At 45.8% G+C, this 14,402-nt stretch overlaps 1 protein-coding gene across 1 annotated transcript in view; it reads left to right on the forward strand.

The window, feature by feature from the left end:
• The window catches only part of NTN3 (netrin 3), a 130,310-nt gene extending 119,419 nt beyond the window's left edge, over nt 1-10,891 (forward strand). Inside the window, exons 6-7 of the mRNA XM_063934685.1 lie at nt 2,401-2,475; nt 6,284-10,891. Of these exons, the coding sequence (XP_063790755.1) occupies nt 2,401-2,475; nt 6,284-6,612 (404 nt within the window). The 3' untranslated portion in view covers nt 6,613-10,891. The remainder of the gene's footprint in view (nt 1-2,400; nt 2,476-6,283) is intronic.
• The last annotated feature ends 3,511 nt before the right edge of the window (nt 10,892-14,402 follow it).

Below are 14,402 nucleotides of genomic sequence, written 5' to 3' on the forward strand. Positions count from 1 at the left end.
TACTGTTACCAATGACAACTGACAGTGTCGGCAGTGGTATATAATGAGGACACACATGACCGTGATTATAGCCCCCACACAGCATTACTCTTGTAAAGAATGGCTCACATACGGACTAGTTACTGACATATTTCCAGGTCTATACACATACAAATGTCAGACTGTCTATAGCACTGTGTTTCATGGTACCCAGACACAGGATTCCCATAGAGTGAATCTATATACAATGATTCATACAGCACTGATGGGCTAAGACAGAGTTAACATGGCAGACCCATAGTCTGGGTACTTCTTAATCAGCATTATACCAGGTGATTGTTCCAGTCACAGCTCCTTACACAGAAAGGCCCCTAGGCTGTACCTGACTGTGCCCAGCACTCGCCTGGCATGTGACAGGATTTCTAATGTCACCCTGGCACACTTTGCACCCTCCACCCTAAACAGATGGCCTTTTCACCCTGGCTTACACCCAAAGCTTGTTACGGGGAGGCCTTCCGTTTCCCTCCTCGCAGTAAATCTCAGGGCCCATATACCGGAACTACAACCAGACATATTATTAACCCCATCCATATCTCTGGCTTTAGGACAAAATACCAAACACTTAACGTAACTTTTTTTTTAAAAATCTACCGCCAAACAAACACGTATGAAATAGAACGCACAAATAAACGTTGGCATGTATATGATTAATGGGGAGATTGATCAAACTTCTAAAAAGGACAAGTTACGTTTCCTATAGCAACCAATCAGATGCTATCTATTACTTATCTAGTACATTCTATATAATGTCAGCTAGAATCTGATTGGGTACCATTTGATACAATTTATTTACCAATCACTCCTCTGTGCAGGGGCGTATTAACAGAGGAGGGGGCCCGTGTGCAGACTTCGGGTGGGCCCCCTACTCTCCATGGCACAGTAGGCTCCGGCATTGTGTACAGCAGCCCGCATGACGCACAGTCAGCTGCCATATTCTTCGCTGCTGCATAATAATGGAAATTATACACAGACCTAGCAGCTTACACTTTAAAGGTGTGTACACACGGTGAGATCCTTGCTATGCCCGATTCTGACTATAAGATTTCCCTTGAACTCCCCCAGAGCCCAGATAGCACAGATAGTACAGATTTTGACTAAGTGCCAGTTTTGACTATACTGTGTACTAGATAGTACACTAGATAGTCAAGATTGATTTGCCTGCACAGTCTATCTAGCCTTACGATACTGACCCCCACGGGAGTGAGCATCGGGATCGAATCGGGATCGCAAGCTGCCTAAAGGTGTATACACACGGTGAGATATTTTCTTACGATTTTGTCTATATAGTCAAAATCGTAAGAAAAGTTAGTGCAGATCGCAAGGTGAAAGTCACCTTGCGATCCCGAAGGGATGCCGATGCGCGGTCCCACGCGGTCGGCATCGCAAGACTAGATAGACTGTGCAGGCAAGTCAATTTTGACTAGCTCATAGAAAAGAGTTAAAATTGACACTTAGCCAAAATCGGACATAGGGGTATATTCAATAGGAGTCGGATCCATTCCGACATGCAGTTGTCGGAATGGATCCTACAACCCCTATTCAATGGACGGCCAAATCCGACTGTCGGATTTGGCTGTACACAGGGTCCTGTCAGGCCTGGCCGGGGACGGCCAGGCACCTCTCTCCCTGCAGCGCCTCCCCCCGCTGCCGCAGACATGTCCCCCGCTGCCAGCTCCCCCCGCTGGACGTCGATCTCGGCTCCCCAGCCGCCCGCAGCACCGCTCCTCTCCTCACCTCAAACCGACTTGTTTTCAAGTCGGATTGAGTTTGTCGGAAGGGGGGCCAAAACCTGTTGGATTTGGACCCATTTCCAACAGAAGCACGTGGATCGGCGTCTATTCCTCCGATCCACATGTTTTCCAACAAGTCGGGAATTCCCGACTTGTTGGAAAAAATCAGCCCCTATTGAATAGGTCGAAACACCTTCCGACCTATTTCTGTCGGAAGCTGCCGTCTTTCCGACAAGACGGTAGCTTCCGGCAGTTATTGAATACAGCCCAATAGTCACTATCGCAAGCACAGTCATTATGTGCTTGTGATGCCAACCTAGCCCCTGTCGCATAGTGAGAATCGGGGTTAGCCCGAATCTCACCGTGTGTATGCACCTTTACACCTTGAAATATGCACTAACTTTCCGTAAGATTTTGACTATATAGTCAAAATCTTACAGATTTATCTCACTGTGTGTACACACCATACCTTGTAGTTGGCGTTGTACTGCCATAGTTACACAAACTACTTACCTATATAAATATCAGAGGGACCTACGCTTGAAATTTGTTCAACCGTGTGTGCCATGGATAAAAGTGTATTCATCTTTAAAGGGATGGCTTTAACAATACTCTTCTATTCTCTTTCTAGATTGTGAGCAGTACTGCAAGCCCCCGAAAGGAAACTACAAAATAAACCTGAAGAAATACTGCAGGAAAGATTTTGGTGAGGAACTATGTTCGCCAAATGAAACCTGGGCAGCTCAGCTCAGTAATGTATATATTGTCACACAGGAGAGAGCAACTGAGAATCATTTCCGAGGCCTAAAATAACCAGGGCAAACTGATAGTCTTCTTCAGTGTGGGGGTGGGGGGGGGGGGGGTGGAGAGAGGACTCTCTAAGTGGCCCAGGTGTCAGAACACATGGGCTGACCTGGTACCTTTATGGTGTAGGAAGGAACATGACACAACAGAATGGTGATGCTATGGGGCATGGATGCCAGCCTGATTTCTAAGAACAGTACAAGCATACTGAAAAGAATACTTCCAGGCAGTAGTACATGTTTACCACTTAGGATTTCCACATTGTGAATCACTAATTTTCACAGTTTCTTTAGCCTTCTGGCAGGGAATTCCATACAGCTTAGGGAGCCAAGAGACAGTATTGGTGAGGGCTACGGAGTATGAGGTCAATGAATGAGCGGGTGCATAAGTCAGGATGAATGTATGGTCAGTGATTAATTACTAAATAATGAGTTCATCTGGAGTGTGGGTACAGGGGTCAGCGTGATAAACAGAGAATATGGGAACATCTGGCACTGAGGGGTGTTATACACCCAGGTCCACAAGTGATGCTCAGAATTCACATCTATTTTATAGTTCTGTAAGCCCTGGATGGATTCGGTGAGTCAGCTGGGGTTAGATACAGTTCAGAGACAGACTAGTGTGATCCAATAATATTAGGGATATACATCAAATTTCTATTTTCGATTTACCACAGGAGCGTAAAACGAGAGGAGAGGAACCGTGTGCAGGGTCCATCCAGGCTCCCTCCTTTCAAGTCGGCAGTGCAGGCCTCCAGTAAAATGAGCACTAGACCATGAGCAGGTCTCCATGCTCAAAAAGGCAGGAAAGTGGCCACCGGGGCCGGTCCTAGACCTTGTGGCGCCCAGGGCGAAAGTTTCCTTTGGCGCCCCCGACAGGTAAAACAGAGTTGGTGCACCATGACGTCTCTCCCATAGCAGCGCCGCACAGACACTAGAGGTCAATTATGACCTCTAGCGTCTGACAGTGGCGCAGGCTGCAGCGGGTGCTCACACAGCCCACGGCGCCTGCTGCAGCTGGGGAGCAGGGTGCGGGTGGACGGCGGGCACTTGCGGGGTGACTGCAGCCGCGCCCGCTGGCCTCAGCACCCCAGGCACCTGCCCAGCTTGCCCGTGCCTAGAACCGCTCCTGGTGGGCACCACACCATTTTCCCGCTGATTTGTGCAGTGCTGCTGCTGCTGATGATGATGATGCAGGACTTCAGCAAGGTAAATAATTAAGAAATGGGTGCAGGGTTTGTGGTATAGGCCACCCTGGACCACCACACACCCTGCCCCCCTATATATACGTCATTGGTTTAACACCATCAATGTTTTCCTTGTGACGGTAGTGTTTTTACCATTCGATGACGGCTATTATCAAATAGTGTGGCAGCGATGGGAATTCGATGATATAATAAAGCTGAATTCAGATGTTTAACATCGAAAACGGCGAACAATCATATTTTTTTTTTCTCATGAAATTCTTTTGATGCAATGGTTAGTTACCATCGCATTGAAAGCTTTGATGGTGGAAGCCCAGCCATCGTGTGATGGCGGGCTTCCAATGTCCATCCCTAGATAATATAAATATATCTATATTCCAACTAACCGGCACTTACATAAACTCACAAAAAATACTGCCCAGGAGCCTTCCAAACAGACATTGGGTATACAAACCAGACCCAGCCGGACTCTGGGATACCTGAGGGAAGTTCATAGTAAATGAACTGAAACTGAAATTACTTAGTACCTCCTCCTGTTGCAAAGTACCTTGAGTGCTGCTGGTTTTAGTTTATATATATATATATATATATATATATATTGGGATGCGGTCAATTTACCTACAATCAAAATCCCGACCGTCAAAATCCCGACATTTAAAATACCAACAAGGTCAAAATACCGACATTTAAAATGTCGACAGGTCAAAAAGTCGACATGAGTTTTTCATGAGTTTTTCATTTAAACCGACTTGTTCATACTTTATCATCCCAGTGGACCTGGAATATAATAGTGTGCCGAGCGCAGCATGGCGAGCGCAGTGAGCCATACGAGGGGGACTTATATGGTGTCCATGTCAACATACACACCAAAAACAATGTCAAAATTGTGCCAACTTTTGAACTGTCAACATTTTAAATGTCGCTCAATTGTTGTCGGGATTTTGACCATCTGGACTTTGATTGTATTTCATTCTAAACTATATATATATATATATATATATATATTGATGTATGCATGTCTTTCCATTGCTGGTCTTTTGCCAGCCAGTACACTATAAGACCTGTCCAGCGACACAAGTGTTAAGAGCGGCACAGAGAGGGGAGATGCCCCCAGCTTCTAAAAGGCTGTATCCTCATTAGGGTGAGAAAAGAGAATACACTCTCTCCTTCTAATTCATGGGATGGTCTCATTCCACCTCTTTCTATTTCACATGCTCCCTCTCCCTCTCTTTTCATTCCTTTCCCTTTCTCCGTCTGCCAGAAATGTTAAAAAGAATATCGCCTCCAAAAAAAAAAAATATATATATCCATGGGAGGGAACTGTATGCTAATGAGATGCTAATAATCACCTGGCTGTGCAGCCATTGGATGTAGACTGATGGCCCCTAATCAGTGTGACACGGTGACCATTCATCCTGGGCACGGAGGGGAAGCAACACATTGATGTATGGCAGGGACTCTTGGCGTACGGAGAATAGAAGAGGCGTTATGGCTCTGTGAGACGAAGAGACTGAACCAGGCCTCCCCAAGCTGTCCCTGTCAGCAAGACAAAGACCCCCCGCTGATAAATAGAGCTTTTTGGACGTGGGGGGTAGTGGTCTTTTACCATAACCTCAGTCCTTGGTATTGCTCTCATCCCAAACAAGAGACATTATGTGCCTGGGATGTTAAGTTCTCCATTGGGTAGTAGACAACAGCAGTTATCTATGTGAATGAAAGCAATCTCTAAATCATTGCTGGAGATATTCTTAATGTATTCCTTCCTGGTGATTGGTTCATAAATCTGTATGCCGCTCTACTGTAAATGTGAACAGATTTTAATCTGTAGCAATAAAAGGTACACGTACCTTGAGAAACCTGGAACACTGACTGGGGACCATATACTGCTGTTTGCTAGGGAGAAGCATGCTTTCTGTGCTCAGACATTACTGGGTGATGGTGTATAATGCCTGTATTCAGAGCTGGACTGACCATCTGGCAAATACCAGAAGTGCGATGACTGGATAAGCCGATCCGGCCACACAAAGAGCGGGGCTGGCCGAGCAGCGCAGCCTCCCGTCTCTCTACTTGGCCGGCCTGCCTCCTACCCACAGCCGGTATACAGATAGATGGGGATGTGCTGCGAGGTCAGGCCCCCTTGACTTGGGGCACGCCCCCTGTGAGCTGTGGCCACATACCCCCTTGTCGTGCGTGCGCGCACAGTAACGTGGCAGGGCTACTTCATGGCCCTCAGTTCATCCTTGCCTGTATTCCTCATGGTGTTGTGAAAAGTCACATTGTTGTATCAGAATGTAAACTATAGAAGCTGATTAGTCCCCAATAATTCAACTGTACAATAATCAGCTGTAGACCGCACTGTGCCTCTTACCAAAACGAAGCGGTTTTTGGTTAATAAAGTATTTTCTTAGCAAGGAACATGAAATAAAAACTGATTTTTATAGGATTGTCGCTAGTTTTCCTTTTCCTGTCTGATATTCTCCACCTTCTTCTTCTTCTTCTTCCTCAGTGGTCCAGGTGAATGTATTGGAGATGGAGATGGTGGGATCATGGGCAAAGTTTACTGTCAACGTCCTTTCAGTCTACAAATGCCGAGAAGATCGGGTGAAACGGGGAGACAATCTACTGTGGATACACATAAAAGATCTGTCCTGCAAATGCCCAAAGATCCTGCTAAGCCGCAGGTACCTGGTCATGGGCAACAGTGAAGGACAAGGGGAGAGGCCAGGACTTACAGCTGACAAAAACAGCCTGGTTATCCAGTGGAGAGACGCTTGGACAAGGCGTCTAAGGAAACTGCAACGCAAAGAAAAGAAAGGAAAATGTGTGAAGCCATGAGGGTTGTCTAGGAATGAGAAGTTTTATACTGTATATATGCAACATCTAATGCTTGGGACTATGGACATCCTAGCATCTCCAGAGTTTGGAGGCCTACGTAAGAGCAGGGGTGCTACAGCAGCAGCCCAACTGAGATCCACTAATGTGGAAGGAGACTTCTCAAAAGTCATTAGTTGAGGGTCACTCGCTTGATCTAGAGTTACATTAACAATCCATAATTAGGTCTAAAACAACCTCACGATGTGGGACGATCTCACCCATGACCCTCCAGGCAACTAACCCCAAAGTATATAAGACACTGATACCTGGATCTATATTTCCATTGATGGGGCTTAGAACATCTTAAAGACAATGCAAAAATATTTTAGAATGACCAGGATCATTCCCAAACTGTGGCCTGGTGTCACAAGGTTACAAGCCTTAGCCTTGCATGGCCAGGTTACTGTAGCACATTGCTGTCTTAAACTCTTATATGTCGCATGGTTTTCATTTTATTTTATAAATGCAAAACCAATTCCTAGGAATGACTGAACCTGGACATGTGAGATATGTTTATCTGCCCAAAGACCCACTTGCAGATATGTATCGATAAGATCTTGTCTACAGTTGGCGGTTTTGCCAGCAGACAATTGATTGGTCAGAGAAGATCCACGCAAAAAGTATAGACGGGTTGTAAAGACTTGTTGATACATGGGGTTGACGCAGGATGTTATTTGGTTCTCTCTGTGTATGGACCACACGCATATTTACAAACGGCGATTCAGAAAATTAACAAAACATCCATCACGGCAGCTGCTAATCACAATTCTTACCGGGGGGGGGGGGACGGAGAATTCTGACCAAATAAATGGTAATTACTCGTCACCTTCCATTTTTATCTAAAAAGCGATTAAAACAGATTTCTCACGTACAAGGCTTGCAGATCATGCTTTGTACCTATATGGATTTTATCTAGCTTTGAAGACCTGCGGAGCATTGTACAGTAACCCAGCCTCTGCCAAACATCACGAAGCAGCATCTGCTGTCACTCAACATTTCAATCTATTGATTTATTGACTGATGTATTCTGAGTGTGTAAATACGGACTGTTCTGATATGCAAAATAGTGTAACATACAAGCAGGTATATTATCTTATTATGTTATTATGTGTCGGACAGAACCTGCTCATTGCTGCACAAATTCAGCAGTGAAAGGGCGACTAATACAGTGTGTGTTTTGTAGTAATACATGTTGCGTTTTACATGTTCTATCTGCTTAATGTGTATAGGATCTCGGGTCTGCACAGCTGGTTCCTTCATGTTCTTTTTGTCTCAATGTCCCCAAATCAACTGCCCGTGACTGAGTAGGGTCGGTGGGTTTGTTTATGAAAACTGGTGCACAGACAAAAGGTTTTGTAACCCATATATACCACATTCCAGAGGGGCAGATGTATTAAGCCTGGAGAATGCATAAAGAAGTGATCAAGCAGTCATAAGTGCAAGGTGATAACACTCCAGCCAATCAGCTCCAATATGTAAATTGACAGTTATGAGCTGATTGGCTGGTGCGTTATCACCTTGCACTTACAGTATCACCATTTTATCACTTCTTTATGCCTTCTCCAGGCTTAATACATCTTCCATTGTCATTTATCTAGTGTATTTTGAAAAACAAACGCAAATGTCTGATTAGTAGGGTATGGTGCACCTTATCCTGTGCCAGGATTGCAGTGCATGTTTTCAGGTTAGTGCTACTGTAACTTGCACTAAATACATTTTAGGTTGCTATGGGTTACAGAATATTTGTAAGGCGATTGCTGAAGAACAAAGACAATGCTTGTAGCAACGAATCAGACAGCAGCTTTTAGCAGTCCAGTAAAGCTAATATGCAGCTGACTGCTATTGGTTGACCTTGCTTTTTTCACCATGCTATGAATCAAGCCTCTGTCTCTTTCAGCGATCACAAGCTCGGTAGAGGAATGCAGAGTTTGTCATTAATAAGGATGATGGGCAGGTGCTCAACTGTCTCGGTTTTAGAGTTCTTCTCTTGGCTACAGATCCCACTGTCCCTCTTTATTTTATGATGTATAAGTGAGATGGCAAAACACATCAACTGGCTCCACTAAGTGTCATTCTGGTTCTTACATTCAATGCAATATCATCCATTATTGTATTTAAGTGAATGTTGGTGGTTTCAATATTTAAAAAAATGGTCTTACGTGAATTTGTAAAGAAATGTCTGCCAAGCTTCGTGTGCATGTTAGTAATGTAAAGGTGTCTCAGTTTCCACAGATAAGTGTTCATCTTTATCCTCTTCAGATATAGAGAGTTATTAAGAGTCAATTGTTATATAGCGATTTCGCAAACGGCTGGCATGACGCGATCGCATTGCGATTGACAGGCAATGCGGTGTTGGTGGGGAGTGGTGCATGAAATGGGAAACATGGCGGTGATGGTGCCTGCATACGCAGCCTACCTCTGTTTCCCACTTTCTACGTTGCGATCGCGTATGAAATGCGATCTCAATGCAGGGTGGCGCTACACATGCTGGGTAACCTTGCCCTGTGCAGGACGGTCCCCATCATGTGATTTTAAACAGTAGCAGTTTTGCGATTTTAGTAAACTGCTACTGAGTCTGAATAACCCGCACTAAGCGATACGCCACATGTGTTAAACAAATCAATACATTGGCACTTGATAGTTTTTTATTTCAGAGATGACCTTATAATCACAGAACACAATCGGGAAGCGTGCTAGTGTCAGTTGAGTAAAGGAGACTGCAGAGGGCATAAGAATACTTTTCTCTTCTAGGACCTTACCTTTCCGCCGGTGAACAAACTTCCACCATTGCATATAAATATCACCAAAGAAGCGTCGTACTGAAAACAAACAAGTAACAAAGTATAATGGAGTAAGGACCTGACCTGCAACAGTTCAGCTACAGACACAAACCTGAGACTGTTTAGTGCAGAATATCATCCAGGAAGAAATTATAGCTATAATTGCACCTGATCTAGCTACAGCTAAACACAGCTGAGGTAACTGGGCGTGAATGGTGCATAAATACCGCAACCTATCAGATGTCTTCATTTTTAAACAGTTACTAAAAAAAATGACAAAAGAATCTGGCTGCCATGCTTTATTGCACCTTTCTTCCACCGTTATGGCTGACTAGGATACTGAATAATAACAAAGGAATATAGGGGCAGATGTATTAAGCCTGGTGAAGTGACAAAATGGAAGGTGATAAAGCACCAGCCAGTCAGCTCCTAACTGTCATTTTTCAAATCCAGCCTGTAACATGGCACGTTATCACATTCCACTCTATCACTTCTCCAGGCTTAATACATATTCCCCATAATGCATCAGGCGGTGGGAAATACAGCCACTAGTAATTATAAGGGCAATGCAGAAGAGCAAAACTGAATAGACCCATGAAAAAATGCAGCTCCCGTCTTGGGGGGTAGGGGGGGGGGGGATAATTTAGACCTGATTGTAGATGTGCGAAAAAAACACATATCTACGATCAAATTCTTAGACATGTAAGGGGATGCCCGGCACAGGGCAAGTCCGCCCTGCTGTATCCCCCCCCCCCCCCTTCCCACAGACATGTGAAAGCATCGTACAGTGGTGATGCTTCCGCATGTTTCGAGTAGCCCTCTGCCTATGCAGCTTAGCTGCAAAGTTAGGCAGCTACCCGCCATGTTTCAGGTTGCAGCTGCTGTGTGTGATGTCACGCAGCCGCCGCGGCCCACTCCGCAAATGGTCCGGACACGCCTGCGTTGTCCTGACTGCGCCCCCCACAAACGCAGAGTCGATGTCCATTTAACCCCGCCGCCTCCCGCACTGCGAACGCCTCTGCCTGTCAATGAGGCAGAGGAGATCGCACAAGTGAGACGACGTCGCGTCTCACTATGTGCGCATGCGCAGTGCAGCTGCTGCACGTGTGCACACTTCACCGTGCTTCAGCTGCAAATGCTGCCGCAGCAGCGTCCATGGGGCTGATTCAGACCTGAACTGGTGAGACCTTGGCCCCAACAGCTCAATCTGAATGTCTACTGCACATCCACCTCTGTGGTGCCTTACCAATTGCCACCCCCTCCCAGCTGTTGCCCTGTCAGACTTGCCCCGAGTATTTTATTTCACCTCAATGTCAAACTGTTTGACTGTCTGATTAATGAAGTGAGTATATACGTACACCGCACCCTCCATTCCTCCTCTTTGTGGCGAAGGAGCAGGCTCCCGCCTTGTAAACACCTTTCCAACACGGAAACACATTCAATAAAAAGATTTACCCTACTCAGTGGATGTTTTTGTTATTTCTTATGTATCAAGTGTCCAGCAGATTTTGTGCATGGAAAGAATGCTTTTATGTTATCCGCGGGTTTTGCAATGTGCTCCTTGTGTGTCAGACATAATTCTGGAAATGATCTTTGAAAACATAATTTTGGTGTAATTGGCCCACAGATGGCTAAGGGATGTGTCAACATATTTGATATATTTAGACCAAAAGCAGAACACGGTGAGGTGGGGTGGACGGGAACGACAGGATGGGAGAAGAAGTTATGCGGGCGATGCAGTAGCTCAGAGAAAAGTGGAAGACGGAAAGAGAGGTGCAGAAAAGGTTGGACAACATGGCACATGTAGGTAATGGGGCAATGGCTGATTTACAGGGGAAAATGTGTGCTATGTTCTTTTTTTATGTTTCCAGAAATATTACAGCCCCTATTATTCTTAATCCATAATCTTATTTGTATGCTGAGGTCAATTCAAAAATATTTTGTATGTTGCAATGGAGCAGCACCCCCTAGCTGACAGATAATCAGAAAAATATAGTTAACACTTTCTGATTATCTGCATTGCATGAGTGAGAGCTGACATATTGCTTCTGATATGAGAAAATTATATAGCTTCCGTACATTCCACTGAAGCAGTGACACCATCAGCGGCAGCTCCTACTCACTTTATGTATTTATGTAGGGGGACTGCCGCACCCCCCCGTGCACCTGTGCAATGGATCTCACAGATGCCGCAGTGCGACTGCGCAAAGTCCCGGCTTCTATGGACTGCAGCGGCTGCAGCCCACAGAAGCCAGATAAGATTGGGCAGTAATGAAGGCAGGGAGTGGCATACAGGAAGCCAGCTCTCTGATAATCACAGATGGGTCTAGCAGTCCCGGAGGGTGGAATCACCTCCCGATATGACTGACTTGTATCTGTGACTGACAGGTAGGATTTCACTGCCAGTCACAGTGAAGCCAGTGCAGTTACGGACAGCATCTGGCTACACTGACACTGATCGGGGTGGCGGATATTACCTGGGGATGGGGGCTGCAGTCCTGCAGCCCATAGGGGATATCAGCCACTGGAAACCATATTGACATATTATAAGGAAAAGCAGCAGCGAATTAGTGATTTGCCACCTAATTGGTCACAAACTATCCATTCGCCGCTGCTGGCATCACAGGGACCAGTTAGGGAGGTAGTAAAATGATTGCACTCAAGTTAAGATCAGTTTACTTCCAACTGTATTTTCCAATATACCTGGGAAATTATCCAACCAATTTTGATTTCCTCATTATCAGACTTAGAGCTGCATATTAAAGGATATTTTCGGGATATCTTCAGAAAACACCAGTTTTAGGGGTTAACTACAAATAACAGGATTTTAATTACCTACCGGTAAATCCTTTTCTCGTAGTCCGTAGAGGATGCTGGGGTCCAATTTAGTACCATGGGGTATAGACGGGTTCTTTGGGAGCCACTAGCACTTTAAGAGTTTAATTGTGTGGGCTGGCTTCTCACTCTATGCCACTCCTACCAGACTCAGTCTAGAAACTGTGCCCGAGGCGACGGACATACTCGAGAGAAGGAAATACACAGATAGTGGTGAGATTCACACCAGCTCACACATAACAAAAAAGGAAAGCCAAGCTAACCAACTTGGAACGATTCAGCAACGGCTGAACCAACAAACGTAACCAAATAACTAAGCGGGAATATGAAGCACTGGGCGGGCGCCCAGCATCCTCTACGGACTACGAGAAAAGGATTTACCGGTAGGTAATTAAAATCCTGTTTTCTCTTACGTCCTAGAGAATGCTGGGGTCCAATTTAGTGCCATGGGGATGTACCAAAGCTCCCAGTACGGGAGGGAGAGTGCTGAGGTTCCTGCAGAACAGATTGACCAAACTTTAGGTCCTCAGAGGCCAAAGTATTGAACTTGTAGAACTTAGCAAACGTGTTCAAACCTGACCAAGGAGTCGCTCTGCAAAGCTGAAGAGCCGAGACACCCCGGGCAGCAGCCTAGGAAGAGCCCACTTTATGTGTGGAGTGGGCCTGAACTGATTTTGGACAAGCCAAACCTGCCGTTGAATAAGCATGCTGGATAGTAAGCCTAATCCAGCGAGAAATTGTCTGCTTAGAAGCAGGACACCCAATCTTGTTGGGATAATAAAGGACAAATAGTGCGTCTGACTTCCTGTGACGAGCAGTCCTCTTCACATATATTTTCAAAGCCCGCACAACATCCAGGGACTTTGAGGTAATTGATGTGTCAGTTGCTACTGGCACCACAATAGGTTGGTTGATATGAAAAGCCGACACAACCTTTGGAAGAAAGCGCTGACGCGTTCTTAATTCAGCTCTATCTTCATGGAAAATCAAGTAGGGGCTCTTGTGTGACAATGTCTTACAGATGCCAATGCCAACAGTGTGACTGCCTTCCAAGTAAGAAACTTTATGTCCACCTCCTGTAAAGGTTCGAACCAATCTGATTGCAGGAACTGCAGCACCACATTAAGATCCCAAGGTGCCGTAGGAGGCACAAAGGGTGGTTGGATGTGCAGAACTCCTTTCAAGAACGTCTGAACCTCAGGGAGAGCAGCCAATTGTTTCTGGAAGAAAATGGACAAGGCTGAAATCTGGACCTTGATGGAGCCCAAGCATAAGCTCACATCCACACCAGCTTGCAGAACGAGGAGAAAACGTCCCAGTTGAAACTCCACCATAGGAAACATCTTGGATTCACACCAAGACACATACTTTCTCCAAATCCGATGGTAATGTTTAGACGTTACTCCCTTCCTAGCTTGGATCAGAGTAGGAATGACCTTGTTCGGAATGCCCTTCCGAGCTAAGATCTGGCGTTCAACCTCAATGCCGTCAAACGTAGCCACGGTAAGTCTTGATAGGTGAACGGACCCTGTAATAGAAGGTACTTGCGAAGAGGAAGAGGCCTTGGATCCTCCAGCAGTAATGCCAGAAGATCCGCGTACCAAGCTCTTCTTGGCCAGTCCGGAGCATTGAGGATCGCCGGAACTCTTGTTCTTTTTAGTAGTTTGAGAATCCTTGGGATGAGTGGAAGAGGAGGGACATATACTGACTGGAACACCCACGGAGTTACCACTGCTTGCGGGTCTCGCGACCTGGAACAGTACCTCCGAAGCTTCTTGTTGAGGCGAGAGGCCATCAAGTCAATCTGAGGTACACTCCATTGGCTTGTTACCTTTGCGAATACCTCCTGGTGGAGGCCCCAGTCCCCTGGATGGAGATCGTGTCTGCTGAGGAAGTCTGCTTCCCAGTTGTCCGCTCCTGGAATGAAGATCGCTGACAGCGCCATCGCGTGCCTTTCTGCCCAGAGGAGGATCCTTGTTACCTCTGATATCGCAGCCCTGCTCTTTGTTCCGCCCTGCCTGTTTATGTAGGACACCGATGTGACGTTGTCCGACTGAACCTGAATGGCCTGATCTTGTAGAAGATGCGCCGCTTGTAGAAGGCTGTTGTATATGGCCCTTAATTCCAGAATGCTTA

This window comes from Pseudophryne corroboree, chromosome 7 (genome assembly GCF_028390025.1).
Source record: "Pseudophryne corroboree isolate aPseCor3 chromosome 7, aPseCor3.hap2, whole genome shotgun sequence".
NCBI lineage: Eukaryota > Metazoa > Chordata > Amphibia > Anura > Myobatrachidae > Pseudophryne > Pseudophryne corroboree.